Raw genomic sequence first — 18,958 nt, forward strand, 5'->3', positions numbered from 1 at the left:
GACAACTTACAATCATTCCAATCACCAAATAGTGATCCTATAACTAATGGCACCTGATTAACATCTAAGTATTTAGCCTTAAAATCTTGACATTGACCAATGAACCATAAAAATGAGGTCAAGGTCATATCAACCCTGCAAGACAGACAAAAACTCACAATCATGATACATCAAATATAATCATGATTATTGACTTATTGCTAATAGTATTTAAGAAACAGACCAAGCCACAAAAACTCAACATTGTCCAATGAACCATGAAATTTAGTGGATTTTGAAGGGTACATGTGAACCACAAATTTAAAATTTAACAAGAGTACAGACGCTGAAATTGCTCGCCTTCTTTACTTATCATTGATATTATGTTGATGGTCCTAAATATAAAGCTTTATAACAACTGTCACATAAACTTAACATTAACCTAGAAAACTAAACATTGATCAATGAACCATGAAAATGAGGTCAAGGTCAGATAAACCATGCCAGACAGGCATGTACAGCGAACAATTCTTCCATACAACAAATATAGTTGACCTATTGCTTATAATTTAAGAAAAACAGACCAAAGCACAATAACTTAACACTGAGCAATGAACCTTGAAAATGGGGTCACGGTCAAATATAACCTGGGCAACAGACATATACATAATAAAATATTTCCATACACCAAATATAGTTGACCTATTGCATATAGTATTAGAAAAAAGACCAAAACTATAAAACTTAACTTTAACCACTGAACCATGAAAATGAGGTCAAGGTCAGATGACACCTGCCTGTTGGACATGTACACCTTACAGTCCTTCCATACACCGAATATACTATACCTATTGCTTATAGTATCTGAGATATGGACTTGACCACCAAAACTTAACCTTGTTCACTAATCCGTGAAATGGGGTCAAGTTAAAACAGTCTGACAGGCATGAGGACCTTTCAAGGTACGCACATACCAAATATAGTTATCCTATTACTTAAAATGAGAGAGAATTTAACTTATAAAAAATCTTAACTTTTTTTCAAATAGTCACTTAACCATGAAAATAGGGTCAAGGACATTGGACATGTGACTGACGGAAACTTCGTAGTATGATGCATTCATATACAAAGTATGAAGCATCCAGGTCTTCCACTTCTAAAATACGAAGCTTTTAAGAAGTTAGCTCACGCCACCGTAGCCGCCGCCGCCGGGTTACTATAATTACTATTATTGTATAGCAATATAATATTTTCCACAGAACGTAACCAAAAGTTAGCGTGCAATAAATTCTAATATTGCACTAGTGCAATAAATCTTTAAAATTCATGACGTCATTAACGACAAAATCTTAGTTTAAACCAATTTTTACTTTCAAATATTATATTGATATACAATAAAAGGGTTATTGCATGAATATTGGGGAATATTGTCCCTCGTAGAACATATATTGCACTCGCAAGCTCGTGCAATATAAAATTCTACTCGGGACAATATTCCCCAATATTCATGCAATAACCCTATATTATCGGACCACAGATGAATTATCACGTTGTGATTGGTTAAATGCCGTCACGTAGTGACCCCCTATGAGACCGTATGGGGTTAGTAAGTTTCATATGGGTTTCATGACGCGTTAATGGCGACGTCATCTATTAATGTTGTTGTGTTTCATTGTTTATTTTTCAACAAAACGCCGCAGAAAAAGTCCAGCGTCCGATAAATTCGTTTTACGGTTAACTACTGACCCCCTACGGATCCATAGAGGGTGAATAAAATTCATAGGGGACTCGGCCTCCGGCCTCACCCCCTATGGATTTTACAAACCCTCTATGGATCCGTATGGGGTCAGTAGCGAACCATATAACTTGTATAATTGTATAGCAATATAATATTTCCCACAGAACGTAAACAAAAGTTAGCGTGCAATAAATTCTAATATTGCACTAGTGCAATAAATCTTCAAAATTCATGACGTCATGAACGTTAAAATCTTAGTCTAAACAAATTTTTACTTTCAAATATTATATTGCTATACAATAAAAGGGTTATTTCGTGAATATTGTCCCTCGTAGAACATATATTGCACTCGCAAGCTCGTGCATTATAAAATTCTACTCGGGACAATATTCCCCAATATTCATGCAATAACCCTATATTATCGCACCGCGGGTAAAATATCACGTTGTGATTGGTTTAACGCCGTCACGTGGTGACCCCCTATGGGACCGTAAGGGGTTAGTAGATTTCATAAGGGGTTCATGACGCGTTAATGGTGACGTCATCTATCGATGTTGTTGTCTTTCATTGTTTATTTTTCAACATAACGCAGCAGAAAAAGTCCAGCGTGCGATAAATTCGTTATGTATATATGTACTGGTAAATGCCTCCGATATCCGAAAAAAACCTCGAAAGCTGCGAGGGTACAGTGGCATCCATGTACACTCCCTAACGGGATTAATGGAGATGTGTCACTAACGTATGTTTATACGACAATTATTTTTCCAAGGACAATCAATCCCCACCCAACACAAAGGGAGTGCTAGGACACCGGGCAGTCTGTCGTTATGGTGGAGGAAGCCGAAGTACTCGGAGAGAACCACCGGGCCACTCGGTGGAAACCGACAAACCAGAGAGATATCAGAAGATTGATCTCCAGGTCAAAGTAAGGGACAACTTTGACCAACCGAGGCCCCCAAAGTACCCATTCTAGTTTAAACTCCGGTCTGGGTACCTGAGATGTGTGTGAGAGGGTGAAAATTACCCTTCTGATGTGCTGATATTTTTAGCACCCCGAGTGAGAATCGAACTCGGGACCTTCAGCACTGTAGCCATCGGTCTTAACCACTAGACCACGAACGTTATACGGTTAACTACTGACTCCTACGGACCATAGAGGGTGAATAAAATCTATAGGGGATTCGGCCTCCGGCATCACCCCCTATGAATTTTACTAACCCTCTATGGATCCGTACGGGGTCAGTAGCGAACCATATAACTTATATCCCTATGTCCAGCTTTCTACGACAAAAGTCGCAGGCTCGACAAAAACTAAATACAATTTTCATCTGCTTGTATGCAGAATTTTGCAAAAGCCACAAACTCAAATATCAACAACAATGGAAATTTTTGACAGTTTTTCAAGTGAGTGTTGAAATCTTCATAATCACAGATTGTACAAAAAAGCTATGCCAAAATGTTTTTTTAGTAAAATACAAATTGAGTGGACAATGATGGAGTGGGGTTAAACTATTGACCCTACAAACTTCTGAGTATAAGAGTATCAGGTAAAACAAGAAATTAATAGATATTAGTCCAAAGATAGAATATTGAAAATGACCAAAAAACTTTATTCATTGGAGAAACTCCTGAAATTCAAATGGCTTTATATTATTTATAAAAAATTGTAAACCATAATGCCAAAGAAATATAAAACCTTGGTATATCTATGTTTCTCTGATAATGCAAACAATCCAAAGATAATAAATTAAGGCTGAGATGTAGTCTAGAGTTAAATAATTTCCATGGCGACAAGAAATGCCAATTGTAGAGCAGACTATACATGGTATGATCGGTTTGGCTTATTGTTGAAAACTATATAGTCGCTAAAATCGGAAATATTTGAACATTCGTGGATAATTCAATAAATTCTCTCATTGGGAAGCATAGTACCACATCTTTTATTTTTTTATTTATGACTAAAATTGATGTCTCTTACCTGTAAACTTTGATTTAAACTACTGTGATGAATGACCTCTTTTATTTCAATATTACAATTCATAACTACCTCTCCTTATGTCAATCATTGGCTATCTTCATATTTCTTTCTATGCATTTAACCATGAAGATTCTTCATTTGCTATTTAAAATGTCCTGCAAAACATCAAAACATGAATTAGTTTTAACAAATAGGCACAATTTTGAAAATATTAAACAAAACTAGGTAGTTTTGGTAGTATGATAAAAATAAACACCTCAGGAAAAAAGTTTTTTGAATGAAAATTGACCCTACAACAGAAACAGGGAGCCTGTTTCCCTAACCTGGGTCCATGTGCAGACTTGTCATATAAGTTATTCTGATTTTGGTAAAGGAGTAGGTCCGGTAAGGGCCGATTTTGGCCCCAAATTTCAGTTTCATCTAACGAGATATTTAGGACACCTTTTAAACACTTAAGTGTCTATTTCAATTGATTTGATTAGTTTATGTAAAAGATTTTAACTGATTCAGTCATTAAAAACGCTCCGATTGAAGCTTAAATATGAAAAATCTATCAAATATGCCAAAAAACGTCACTTTTCAGATGGTTTTCGTCAAAAATGAAAGTGGCCGCATCCGTGTTCATCCTCAACCTTTATATATGTTATGTATTATCATCAAATACAACTTACATTTCAATATTATGAATGAACACGAATGCAGCCACTTTCATTTAAGACGGAAACCGTCTAAAATTTAACTAAAATGCTATAATTGTGAAGATTTCAGTAATTAAGCATGACTTTATGATTCTAGTACACGATATATGTACATTGTATTGTCAAAAACAGCACATACTTATGTAGCAGAAGCATTCTACTTTCCAAAAAAATAGCTAAAAGATTACATTTTCACAATTTTGCAAAACTGCTTAATTTTGGGGCCAAAAAGGGGTCTTACTGAACCTACTCCTTTAGACTTAATTGTAAATCTTGTCTTGCCGAATTTTGCTATATAAAGTGCCGGGCTATTTATCTATATACAAAAAAAATGTAGTTGAATGTGATTATTATTTATTTTTTTGCAGAAAAAAAAATATGATAAAAAAATGGTCATACTTCCAAGAAGGAGTAGTTTGCAAAGTTTGACTTATTTGTAGATATCGGCTTGTTGATCATTTTTGCAATTTGAAGTTTCTATCTATCTATATTATTTCTCAAGATATAAATAGGCATAAATGAGAAAAAAAATCATATCAAGGCAATTACTGGACATTAAGAAATCCTCTGACAGATTTAATGAAACCTACCATGTATTAGGAACAAAGGTCCTGTACACATCACTCAGGAATCTACGCTAGTACGGTACCACATCATGTATCCAAAAGTGGAATTGTATGGTTCAATATCTGTAATTAAAACATAATGATTTTAAACTGTTGTGGTGAACATGTTTTTTTACATGAATTGACATGCTGCCTATTTTGTTGCCAAGTTGCTCATCCTGTAATTTGTTTCTACTCAAAACTCCTGTCCTGTCTTTTTTCAAATATCATTATCTGACTAAACCTATTAACATATAATTTATATATGCTTGTGTGTTTCATAATCATATAATAGTCTTTCATGTTCACCCTTTTATTGAAAAATTATCTATTTTTCCCATTCATACAAAATATTCTGTATCATACAATATAAGAAGGAATGTTATTAATTAGAGAAAACTGACCTTATTAGATAAAATCAAAAATGTCCACCAAATATGAATAAAAACTGTATAAAGGAACAACACAGCTCCATTCAATTCAAAATATATGTCTGACAAAACAAAAGATTTTCCCTCCTAAAAAGACACATGACTTAATGAACCAATTATCATAGGGCAGATAGAGTTTTCATAGCACAAACTAGTTATCTATAATAATACTAAAATTACGAGGTCCATTATTTGTCAGCCGTCATCACGTAAAAACGACGAATCAAAGAATTCAGCTTTATATATAACTAATATAGTACAAAGGTGTAGATTAAAAATTACACCACTCCAGGCCCTTTTGTTTTCCACGTAATTAATATTGCCAATAATTAAGAAGTTCCGGGTCGAGTCCGATACCGATACCAATAGTATATTCACCTGTTACCTATTACCTTATCAGTACGTTCCTCATCTAACAGGTGCACTACCAAACGGTGTATTTAGGATTATGCTATATACACGGATCATAATCACAGGGTTGACACTACTAAATTCAATCATTGTCAAATTGTTACTTATTGTAGTATTTTAATCAGTAAGACTTTCTCAGATAACAATACGAATACTAAAAATCTGGCTAAAAAAAAAGGTGCATATAGGAACCGTTTTCAATTTGTTAGCGGGCATGATATAAAACAGTGAATCAAAGAATTCAACTTTATTTATAACTAACATAGGACAATGCTGTTGATTAAAAAATACTCCATTCCAGGACCTTTTGTTATCCAAATAATTAATATTACCAATAACTGATAAGTTCCAGTTCGACGGGTTCAAACAGAAAGATTTGAAAGCAGAGAAAACTGTGTATCTTATAATCGGCATGACTTTATCAGATGACAATACCAATACTAAAATAAGGCTTGCGCATAGTTATATACTTTAATTCAGTCACGGACCCGCGATATCACGGGTGTGTTCTAGTTATATATAAACCTAGAGAGTAAACAAATACTCAATGGATCAAACCTCACATGGAAAATTCTTTGTACAATAAATATAACCACAGATGCATGACTTGAAACTACTCATTGAATACTTAGGATTAAAGCATTAGATATAAATTTTAAAAATATAATTCAAAAAACAACAGTATCCAAATTAACATACTTGTTTGACTAACATTCAGTGGCAATAACATATAAATGGAGTACTTCCAAGTTAAAAAAAAAATGCTTCTGAATATTCAGTGAAAACAAATAAAATTGTTCGAATAAAAAAAAAATAATAGATACTAGTAGTGGAAATTGTGAGTTCGCAGCCTTCGTGTTATCAAACAGTGCTACAGCAGAAAGAATTATGAAAAAGACTTCTATCGTACAACCAAAAACAGCCGAGGTGAACATTAAGACGGCGTGCACAAAGCTGAGTCCACAAACGTAACGTCTTCAAATTACAAAAATCTTTTACGACGTTAGCATTTCCCCCAAGAAAACGTAAGCGTAACAAAAACACTGGACACTTAGTTTATGAAATAACTTTAAACATTCACATTCAACGTATTTATTTTTTTTTCGAACAAAAAAGTGCAACAAATGCACATTCTGAAAATATAAATAAATATATGCTAAGAGCAGTATAATGGAAATAATTAGCGTCTATGTCGTGGACACTTTTCGGAAAATAGCGTTGTAACATAATAGCTGGACATTTAAAAAATTAAGGTGTTCAGTCTGGACTATCGAATCCTTCATATGTTGCAGATTATATTAAACCACTGGTTATGCACATTTGGAATACCAAGTTATTTTGAAAATAAAAAGATTGCAATTACATATTTTTCTTACCGATTTTCCATTTTGATAATTAATTACTTTCAAATTACTACTTCTTACACATAACGAAGATCATTCCAAACGTATCTACCATGGTCGTTTAACTTTTTGATTTTTTTGCGGTGAATTTCATATGATGTCCGAGTCCAAATCTGAACAATTCTGTTATACGAAAATGCGGGAAAATATGTTAAATTGTATAAGTTTTAGGTCAAAAACTTTATTTTATGCTAATTTAATGTTACAAGTTACACCGTATTTTTGCCGTTTTCTTTATGTCTGTTTCGTGCTTTATAGATTAAATTTTAATTTACCTTCCTAGTAATATAGATTCTAATTGCATGCGTTCATCATTTTATCATAAAAAAAATCTTCTTAAAAAATCATTATAAACACAGTTGTATAAAACTACTTAAGCCCCAGTCCCACTAGACCACGATCGCACCACGCTCACCGCGATCTAAAATAAATTTAGATCGTGGTGAGGTCGTGGTATGAGCGGCATGAAAATGTAAATTTTCGTTGCTTGCACGATGCTACTACGTCCTCTCTACGCTTCTACAAAGATCCCGCTACGATTATACCACGTTCTCACCGCGCTTATTCTGCGACTTCACTACGCTTATCAAGATCTTTCTACGCTCTTCACGTTCTCACTACGACCATACCACGAGTTATCCGATTGCAACACGATCTTACTGCGATTGTAAAACGTTCTTGCCACGATTATACTACGTTCATAGCGCGATCTTACTACGTTCTCAGCAATAACGTCAACATCGTGTTCCATATCAATACAGTTCAATTCCTTCTATTTCTGATTAAATCGTAGATTTCTCGGAAACAATACTGTCATGCCACCAAATTCTACCAGAACACGTGGGCATGGTGGTAGGAGTTGATGTAGAGGCAGAGGGAGCAAAGTAACTAATCCTGATCAAGCAGAGATGTCGGACCGACCAATCCAACCTAAATTACAACCTATTGCTGGTCCATAAAGCTCAATGACGATATTTTAGTGAACGATAGCAGAGATGACATAGATGTATCAATATATATAGGAAGATGTGGTATGAGTGCCAATGAGACAACTCTCGATCCAAGTAACAATTTATAAAAGTACTTGACACCGTTATAGGCAAAGGTACGGCGCCCAAAATATTACTAGTGTTAAACAATTTAAACGGGAAAACCAACGGTCTAATCTATTTAAAAACGAGAAACATGGTTGAGCCGTTAGAGCAAATGGAAAATTACATTCAAACAAACAAAATCTAGGGAGCTTTTTTATATATTTTATGTGAAAATGACAATGAGAATGATGGTCGTAGTGTGAACGTAGTCAGGTCGTAAGAAGAGCGTGATGAGGACGGCAAGGGCGTGCTAGAATCGTACTATGGTCGTGAACAGCGTGGTATAGTCGTAGTGGAAGCGTAGTTGGGTCGCAGTGAGAACGTGATGGTCGTAGTGAGGTCGTGATAACGTCGCTGTGCGATCGTAAAGCAGTCTCTCCGAATAGAATCACGCTTTCGCTACGCTCTCGCTACGATTGTACAGCGACCTTTGCGATCTTACTACGATCGTAGTGCGCTCTCACTACGCTTCTACTACGACCTGATTTCGCCACGACCGCAACACGATTGTTTTGAACATGTTCAAAGTTGGCCACGCTCTTCACGATCTTGAAGACCTCACCACGACCGTGATACGACCTTACTGCGATCTACACGATCGCACTACGATCATCAAAATTTGCATTTTTTTCACAGATTGAGTGCGATCGTGGCCTAGTGGGACTGGGGTATTAAACATCGCACTTTACAGTTTCCGTCAACTTTGTGCACGCCGTCAAACAATATAATGAGAAAATTTGAAGGAAATTGAAAAAAAAAAAAACACCTTTCAACTATCCCAATGTATTGTCCGAAACACTCGTTCTTGCTCTTTGTACATTAAAATGTCTTAAAAAGACTCGCTTTTCAGCAGTAATTTATCAATTAAACCAGGTTTTTGGAGTTATGCTCTTGTTTATTTCTAATCAATATGATTAAAATTGAGACAATTTTTTTAAAAGATTTTCTGAAAATCAAGGGGTTCGAAGGCTGAAAGAAATAGATTATAGGTAACATTCAAATATGACCGCTGGTATCAGATAAAGCCTTTACTAAGTAAGTTTTATAACTGATTGTAGACACACTTATCTCCTGTGATAACTCAAGGGTGTTATATAACAGATTTATAATATTAGGCTAATACATGGTCTTGTCATATGTCTTATAACCGTTAAAATTTTACTAATATTTGATTATTTTAATATGAACAGCAATGATTATCATTTAACCGCTCTGAACTAAATCTTTTATGAACAGATTAAACACTCTTCATCTCGAATCAACATACAGATGTTTAAAGCATAAACTCCCAACTATGACAATTAACTTCTAGTTTTCTGAAAACTCAACCTTCCTCTTTTTATCTCAAACAGTGTTATAACCTCAAAGATACAGAGGACAACCCACTATATTACAGTGTATTAAAAAGGCATTCAAATTAACGAAAGTCGGTGTCGCAGACTACAAAACCATATACAAACAAAATGTTTCATCAATGGGTTTAATAACATGTTGTACGTTTTGTCTGGCAAAAGAGAGACAACTATAATGAGGGAAAATGTTTCAAATATATTACCCAGATGTCGTCTGTCAAAGAAGCCAAATAAGTTAAAAGAACAGGCTAATGGTCCCGATTTGGTGGAATTACATAAAAAGAGTTTATCCAAATCATTTGAAAGAATTCCGCCTAAACCGGTGCTAGGGGCTGTCTTAAAGTTGAGAGCAATGAGAGTTTCAACGAAAGCGCTAGCTGTTTCTTTGCATTTTGTTTGGTGTTTTTTATAAAATATAATTACTGGCATTTTTTTCAGGCAATTCACTCTATCTGATACAATCATGCGTTCTCACAATTTATATATATTTTATTGCCCTTCTATTTGGTTTTATATTCCACCCTATTTTATCGTTAAAACAAGCAATAGGAAACGACTGCTGCTGGTGTACATTTTGGTTTCGTCGTGTTTTAGCATTTTAACAACATATGATTTTCCTGAATAACGATTGCGTCTTCGTTGAGATCCATGTACCGGGAGAGTTGACAATTTAAATGGCTGACCATTTGTGCAACAAACCATGCAGATAAATCTTTGTATTCGTATGTATCAACATGTTTTCAGAGTTTATAATACAAAAAAAAAAAATCACTTCGAATTAAGGGAAGATTGACGGAGGACTCAGGAGCCTGCAATTCAGTGGTTGTCTTTGGTTCATGTCTGTCATATTTGTTTTTTTGGTAAATACAATTCATTTCAATTGTCATATAGTTGGCCTTTAGTTTTTCTCATTTGTATTGCTTCACACTTTTCTTGTCGGGGCCTTTTATAGCCTTCCATACAGTATGGTGTTTCTCATTGTCGAAGGACGTACGGGGACCTATAAGTGTTTATATCTTCTAATTTGAACTCTGGTGGATAGTTATCTCATTATAGCAATCATACAACATCTCCTGATTTTTATAGCTAGTAGATTGGGCACGTCTTATACAGAGGCGGATTAAGGGGGCAGGCGACCCGGATCCCACACTTGTGGAAAAAAAATGTTGATTATTTAAGGAATCACTGGAGCAGGCTCCCTCTTCAGGAAGTCAGTGACCCCCCTTTTTTTCCACAGGATCCGCCCAATCTTAGTTTCCGTTAATATTAGTTCTTTGTCATAATACAATATATCTTTATTTATTTGATGAGACAGCAACAATTTACAATCAAATATTCAATATTTGATAAATGTTATAAGAATACTTATATAATACTGTCACAGATGTTATACACATACTTACATAATATTGTAACAGAAGTTATTTTTGTAAAATTAATTGATAAAATGGTAAATGCAGACAGACAAATGCCGCCTTCTTTTCTACTTATACATTAATAATCTTGAGGAAAATTTTAATAGTTCATGGTTTTATTATATAATTCTGATGCAGATAGTTAGCAAGTGTTACACTGGCAACATAGAGGGGGTAAACGGGGGCGCTCAAATCCCGCTTTTTTGTTATTTTCCTTATTCACAGAATCCTATTGTAATACAACACATATCCCATATCTCCACTTTTTTTATCCCCTATATCCCTCATACAAAAAGCGTTCCACCCTTCAACATAAACAGCCAGTTACACATTGATATATACATGATATAGAAGAACGTAAGACTCGACCGTAAAAGCTAGTCTCTTCGTGACCATAAAAACCTTACACTGTGGGTAAAGCATACTGTAAGATAAACTATATATAGAACTGATATAATCTATCAGCAGATTTTTGCAATTAAACCAGAAAAAGACAAGATTGTATATTAAGTGATTTACATTGACATTCACAAACAGCGATATTGTATCAATTTGATGACAGAAAATAAAACCGTATGCACAACATGCACAAGAGACATGATAGAGACTTCATTTCCGTTTCCAATTCAAAATCCATAATTATAAAACATCTTCTAAAAGTACTACTAGATAATGCAAATTTTCTGATTCATCAAAACTATTCCTTATGCGTACGCCCCTCATATAACAATGTATATTGGGGTCTTATATCTAATACAAACAATGTTAATTCACGACCAAGCTGACTTTCCATACGGAAATAAAATAAAAACATAAAATATGAACAAACCATCCAAAATTGTTCCAAAAAGTAATGCATAGGACTGAAAAATAACTTGTTGGCATTAATTTAGTCTGTCTTTTTTTTTAACGATTTTTGGTTTTCTCCCAAACGTATCTGCCAACATTTTTGTTAGATCTGTCTTAATAAGTTAGCTACATTAACGCTTAGCCAGACTACAAAAACAACCAATATTTTAAAGTCATTTCTAAAATTAAAACCCTCTTAAAGTACAAGTGAATTATCTATTTTTAACATACATATTGTTATTACATCTGCGTGTTTATAAAGTAACAGCTGATATTGTCATTATTTAAAAATAGCGCCATATCTATTAAAACAACCAACAAAAGACAGGTTCATTTATTTTTTATTTTTTAGCAAAACTGAACTGCAGTACAAATCCAATTGATATGATAAACAAGATAACATATTCATTCATTTTTTTTTCTATTTCTATTTCTGCTACACACACACACACACACACACATGTATAGCTTTGCAATTGATGACTAAATCTAAACGATTAATAAAAGCAACATATGATCAATTAGTAAATTAATGGAGATGTAGAGTGCATTTGATGTTTTTTTCTCAATCAGCACTTGTTTGGTTTCTTTTTATCTTCCTTTCTTTCATGTTATGTTTTTATACTAAGCATTATATGGCGGCGAATATATTAGATTTCTCATGTTATAAAACAGTTCTGAAGCAAAACCGTTGTCCTTGTTAGATATCTCAAAGAAAATTAAAACAAAGTTGACTCTATTCTTGAATAAGCCTGTACTGCACTGAACGTTTAGCAAATAATCAATCAATCTTATCCTCAGTAATACGTATATATCTGAAACTGTTATTATATACATATATATCATGATAAAGACTTTCTCTGCCATTGCATTGAAGTTTATATTATTTGTTTTCACCCCTTTCATCTCATCTTAGAAGGTTCTGCAAGCTTTTGTGGATTGTTATTAGTCTTTTAAAGCGTGGTCATGTCTGTCGTTTTTTATTCACAACGTTTCTCCTTTTATAACTTTACATTTTTCTTAATATATTTCCTAACTGTCACAAAGGATCCCTTTATAACTGTTAATCAAAGACAGTCATGACCTAATATCTTCTTTTAAAAAAAAATCAAGTCAGGCCATGTTACAAAAAAACAGTCATGACACTTGTATTTATTAAACAGATATGGATTCAGGGACCCCTAATTCTTTAAACCCAAAAAGAGTCAGGACAGCATTCATATATAAATCAAAAATACAGAGACCCATATATTGACAAAATCGACCAAGACCCCCTGATGTCTGTAAAAACAATAACAGACAGGACCAGAGAAATCTGTAAAGCAAAAACAGTCAGAGACCCTTATAGGTGTTATAGCCAAAGCAGTCAAAACCTTATACATTTGTACATGTCAAACAAAAACATGCAGAACCCCCATCCCCGAAAACATATGTAAGCTGTAAAAAAAGCACCTCATATTTTTCAAAACACGACTCCTAAAACCCAGCAATGTCCTTATATATATAAATACATGTAAAACAAAAACAGTCAGATTAATCTTATGTGTAAAAAAAGATTGGTAACATTCATGACCGCGATGCTAGATTTCTTCTACTTGTAAAATAAATTAAAGTACAGGCTTCTTCCATTGTAGGGATTATAGAATCGAACGTCATTATATTACAATCAAATAACCGAAAAACGTGACTTAAAATGTGATGATAATGGTTCTAGCAAATGTTTAATGCGTTTACAACTTCTATAAATACTTTATAATGTTCGTAATGTTTGTTTTATTGCCCTGTTCCTACATTGGCTGTGTTTTCTTGTATGTTGTCTGTTTCACCGATTCGTTTAATGACAGCATTAATAATTGCATCCTGATCTATATATTCAAATATGTGGGGTGCCTGCATTAGAATTCCAAGAGTGCCACCGATAGTTACAATGAGAAAGATGTAAAATAAGAGCCGGTCTAATACTAAGGCTACGTATCGCCAGTCATCCAGAACTGTTTCAAATTCATTTTCAGTTTCAAGGTGGTGGGTAACAAAACTTAATGCTTCGGTGGCTTTGAATAACTCAGCAGTTACTCTTTTGGGCATATTTTCTGTATTCCCAGCTTTGATGTCACATTTCATGTGGTTCAGCTTACAGTTTGAATGGGGAAATTCTGCCAAGTCTAACGTACTCGAATGCCTGCTAGAATTTCTACTGTCTGACAAAGGAAAGCGTTCTGCAGATAAATAACTGTTTTGTTGAGCCTGTTGTCTTTTAAGTTGTTTTGCTTTGTTAAGCTTAGCCTGTTCAAGCAAGGGGCGCCATCTACTGTCATGATCAGGACGTTCCAGATGTAACAATTTCGGAAGCATGTTTAAAAACACATATCTTACCCAGTACGGCATTTTATGTGTTCTAGGGGTTCTGTAGTTTCTATTGATAACGACAACTGTTAAACAAATAGCTGATATGTTCATTATAAATGTAAACAACAAATATTTGGCTATTAAAGGAATCTTCAATGATGGTGGTAGAATTTTTGATATCAGAAGCAGGAACACAACCAAGGCAAGTAAAATAGAGATACAGAGAGTTATCTTTTCACCGGCATCAGCTGGTAACGCAAATACACAGATACTGACAAACGATACCAGAACGCACGGTATTATCAAATTGACTGTATAAAACAACGTTTTCCTTCTTAAGACAAACTTGAAAACGATCAGATATTTGTAATCCTTCGTTTCAGAATCATTAATCCTTTCAATTTTTCCAGGAAATTCAATTATATCCCAAGTACCGCTTTTAAGGTAATCAGTCGGGTCAACATAATCCATGTTCTTATAAAAACGAAACTTTAACTGATCTCCTTTATACGTCCAAGATCCAAACTTCATTTCACAGATTTGTTGATCAAAGGGGAAGTATTCCACATCTATTGTACATGAGCTTTTGTATATGGCTGGGGGTACCCATGAATGGTTACCATCGTGTCCCAGAACTACGTTGGATTTGTATGACACCTCATATTTTCCATCAGCATTGTTAAACAAGACAATGTCCGGCTTCCACATCTTTGCATGATCGATACGTATATTTTTAACGCCGCCATATTCCTCTGGATCCCATTTAATCTGATAGTCATGCCAAAACATCTGAAGCCAGACATTTGTCTTCATTATTTGATTTTTCTCATCGATATTGATCAACTGACTTAAAGCAACATTGAATGCCACTGTAAGTGTGTCATTAACATTTCTTACTGGTCTGATCAAAGGATTGTATCTCCCATGTTCAAATAAATCATTAACTAGTCGAACTTCATCTTCACTGTTTAATCCACGTGTATGGCGCGTAGTCCGACACAATTTTATAATCATTATAATTAATAAAAGGAATAAATGGTTAAATCCAAACATCATAATAAACAATCATTTTCTGTCTGTCGCCATTACACTTAATATTGTATTTCTCTTGCATACACTGTGATACACAAATTGATAGATATTCTCAGTGTGTTGTTAGTAAGATATTAAGGAAGAAAATGAATGATGAATTACGCGGCAGTTGTATTGAATATTTTCTGTCCTGTTACATATATAAATCATGCATGACGTCTTAACTAATCATATTATGTAAATTTTCTAACAAACAAATCGAATTATATTGTATGTTAAATCGAATTTTCATAATATTTTCTTTACCATTACGCTATTAAACTTTCCTCAAAAACAATGTTTTTCGAAAGTAATGGCTTGATTTTCATTTATTGAAGTTAGTAAATGGTAAACAATTGTTTCCATTTTTTAATTCCCATTTGTGATTCTGAAAAATATGAAATAATCCCCAAATGGATCCTAATTGAGTCATCATGTGAAAATGGTGTACAAGACAAAAAGGATATTATTCCAAATGAATTTATAACAGTAATGGGAGTACATTTCCAGATAAATTTGCAACGATTTTTAAAAGATCGGTATTTTTGTCAGAAGACACTTTTTAAATATAATTTTACTTTTTAGTATGAATGCCTTCTCCTTACGGTTTTGATGCATCTAATTGTATAGGATATATGGTTTGACTAAAACAATGAAATAGTGTCAAATTATTGACAGCACTTAGCCTCGTAGTATAGTACGAAACTTTAATACCATGATTATCATAAAGATTTAAATACATCTTGAAAATGATGGACAAAGGCCATATATGTTCCCCTATATCGTTGACAGACAAATGCTTTCACTTTATTTTGTTGTCAATATCTTCATTTCTGATCCAGGATTTATGAAAGCGGAGAGGAGCAACAAAAAAAATTGGCTTAAAGAGAGACAGCAGTCAAATATAAGAAGCAGTTACAAAAAAAAACCCGCCGTAAATAATTAAAACCTTTGCAATTCTTGTCATGCACTAACCATCTTTGTCCAGGCAGCTGGCAGGTATATGTGGAATCGAATATTTTAATTACAGTGACTTGTTCAGTTCTGCAGCTAGCCGATTTGCAGTTTCAACGGGTATAAACCGCGCCATGAATTCACTGTTTCAGTAATGTTCTTTTGGTTTAAAGCTCTGTATTGGTCCTTTTGGTGTTATGTTATGTTTACTATGCCCTTTTAATTTAAGCTCTGTTCACGTGCTCTTTTGATTCACTGCTTTGTTCAGGCCTTTTGGGTTTAACGGTCAGTAAAGACCCAGTTATGTTAATGATCTGTCTAAACCCTTTTGGTTTAATGCTCTTCATATAACTGCCCTTCTATTTTACGGTTTATCAAAGGTTCTTTTAGTTTAATGATTTTATAGGTCATCATGATTGAATGCTCTGTTTATGCCAATTTTTGTTTAATGATCGGCGTGGGGCCTTTTGGTTAAATGTTCTGTTTATGTCCTTTTGTTTAAATGTTCTGTTTATGTCCTTTTGTTCAAATGTTCTGTTTATGTCCTTTTGTTTAAATGTTCTATTCAGATAATTTTGGTGTAATGCTCTGTTCAGATCACTTTGGTGTATTGCTCTGTTCAGATCACTTTGATTTAATGCTCTGTTCAGATCACTTTGGTGTAATGCTCTGTTCAGATCATTTTGGTGTGATGCCCTGTTCAGATCACTAAATGGCTGTTCAGATCACTTTGGCTTAACGCTTTATTCAGATCATTTTGTTATGATTCAATGCTCTGTATCTAAAGGCTGTTTTGGTTTGATGCTTTCTATATGTCCTTTTGTTTAATGCTATTATGTGCCCTTTTTGGTGTATTGCTCTGTTTATGCAGTGTTGGTTAAATACCCTGTTTTAGTCGTTTTGGTTTAATGTTCATTTTAGCATCTTAGTTATGATTTAAATGCTCTCAATTCTCAATATTTTTAGATATTCCAACTTTTTATTGTCGATCGTACCTGATGAACTTGCGGAAGTTACTCATTTGTAATCTTATCTTACGGGATTACTTTTAACGATGTATATATGTAGTAAGTACGGGGCGCCGAATTGGACTCTTGTGGTGTTGTACTCGAAATTCAGTTTTGTACGGACAAAAGTGCTTTTGTTCAACAAAAATGAGTTCAGTTTAACAAAATTTGTAGCATACTACAAATTTAAAACTTTGTCATACAAAATTATCTTTCAGTGGACAAAAGTCACTTTTGTCATGACAAAATTCATTTTTGTTACACAGACTTGACTTTTGTTACCTAATTTGAAAATTTGGCGACAAAAGTCAATTTTGTATGCAAATTAGTTTAGTTTGGATTCTGTGAACTAATTTGCATACAAAATTGACTTTTATGAGACAAAATTGACTTAGTGAGACAAAATTGAATCTTGTCTTACACAATTGACTTAAATACCATATCAGGTAACAAAAGTCAATTTTGTATGCAAATAAGTTTATATTTGCATACCTTTTTGAAAAAATTGACTTTTGTCATGACAACAATGAATTTTGTCTACAAAAATGAATTTTGTCTTCACAAAATTGAAGTTCACATAAAACAAGTCTGTATCACATAGTTTTGTAAGACAAAAATGATTTTGTTATGACAGAATTGAATTTTGTACAAAACCACAAGAGTCCCATTCGGCGCCCCGTAGCAAGATCCAAAACCTGAAAGGCTGTGTAAATTGAGATAGAAGCTTTCAGTGTTTATAATGATTTTTCCTTATCACATGAAAAAGATATAAGTACGTAATGCATGTAACATGCTTAAGATGATACATGTAGTAGACGTAGCAAATTTATGACTGTATTCTTGATAATGTTTTTAACATGCCTCTTACATCTAGATGAACTTATATATTAATTGTTTGTCGCTAGGTGATGCAAAGAATATGTCGTAAATCTGTGACTTTTGTTTCAAAATAAATGTCAGATAGAATTTCGGTAAACTGCGGTGTTTGTGCACTTGTCAGGTTGTTAATTTGCCAAGTTGTACACTTGGCAGGTTGTACACTCAGGTTGTACTCTCGTTAGCTTGTACATTTGTCAGCTTGTACTATCGTCAGCTTGTGCATTTGTCAGGTTGTGCATTTGTCAGGTTGTACACTTGTCAGGTTGTACACTTGTCAGGTTACACATGTCAAGTTGTACATTTGTTGGGTTGTATACTCATCAAGTTGTACACTTGTCTGGTTGTGCTCTCGTTAGCTTGTACATTTGTCAGGTTGAACATTCTTTAGCTTGTACACTTGTTAGGTTGTACACTTGTCAAGTTCTACATTCGTTAGCTTGTACAGTTACCATGTTGTACATTTGTCAGGTGGTACATTTACCAGGTTGTACACTTGTCAGGTTGTACACTCGTCAGGTTCTACACTCGTCAGCTTGTACATTGGTCATGTTGTACACTTATCAGATTGTACATTCGTCATCTTGTACATTTGTCATGATGTATGTTGTACACCTGGCAGGTTGGGATAAAAACGTAGCTTCAAAACTGAGAATACATTTCTAACGTTAGTAACTTGTTAGTCAATGTGAAATACTGGTGCAGATTTATTAGATTAATTATGGACTAAAATATACTCTTACAAATACAT

General features: G+C 34.1%; 1 protein-coding gene and 1 long non-coding RNA gene across 2 annotated transcripts; both read right to left on the reverse strand.

Annotated features, from left to right (window-relative positions):
* Positions 1-3,701: 3,701 nt before the first annotated feature.
* On the reverse strand, positions 3,702-5,513 carry LOC143081594 (uncharacterized). Its single transcript, XR_012979978.1, has 3 exons — positions 5,403-5,513; positions 4,984-5,082; positions 3,702-3,850 (listed from the first exon to the last, which is right to left on the reverse strand). It is a non-coding gene; the product is annotated as an uncharacterized LOC143081594 (long non-coding RNA).
* Positions 5,514-12,276: 6,763 nt separating this feature from the next.
* LOC143082641 (acetylcholine receptor subunit beta-like 1) lies at positions 12,277-15,498 on the reverse strand. The gene has a single exon (XM_076258435.1). It carries the CDS (start codon positions 15,353-15,355, stop codon positions 13,727-13,729), a length of 1,629 nt encoding a protein of 542 aa, XP_076114550.1. The 5' UTR covers positions 15,356-15,498; the 3' UTR covers positions 12,277-13,726.
* Between the last annotated feature and the right edge of the window lie 3,460 nt (positions 15,499-18,958).

This window comes from Mytilus galloprovincialis, chromosome 7, assembly GCF_965363235.1.
Source record: "Mytilus galloprovincialis chromosome 7, xbMytGall1.hap1.1, whole genome shotgun sequence".
NCBI classification, from domain to species: Eukaryota; Metazoa; Mollusca; class Bivalvia; order Mytilida; family Mytilidae; genus Mytilus; species Mytilus galloprovincialis.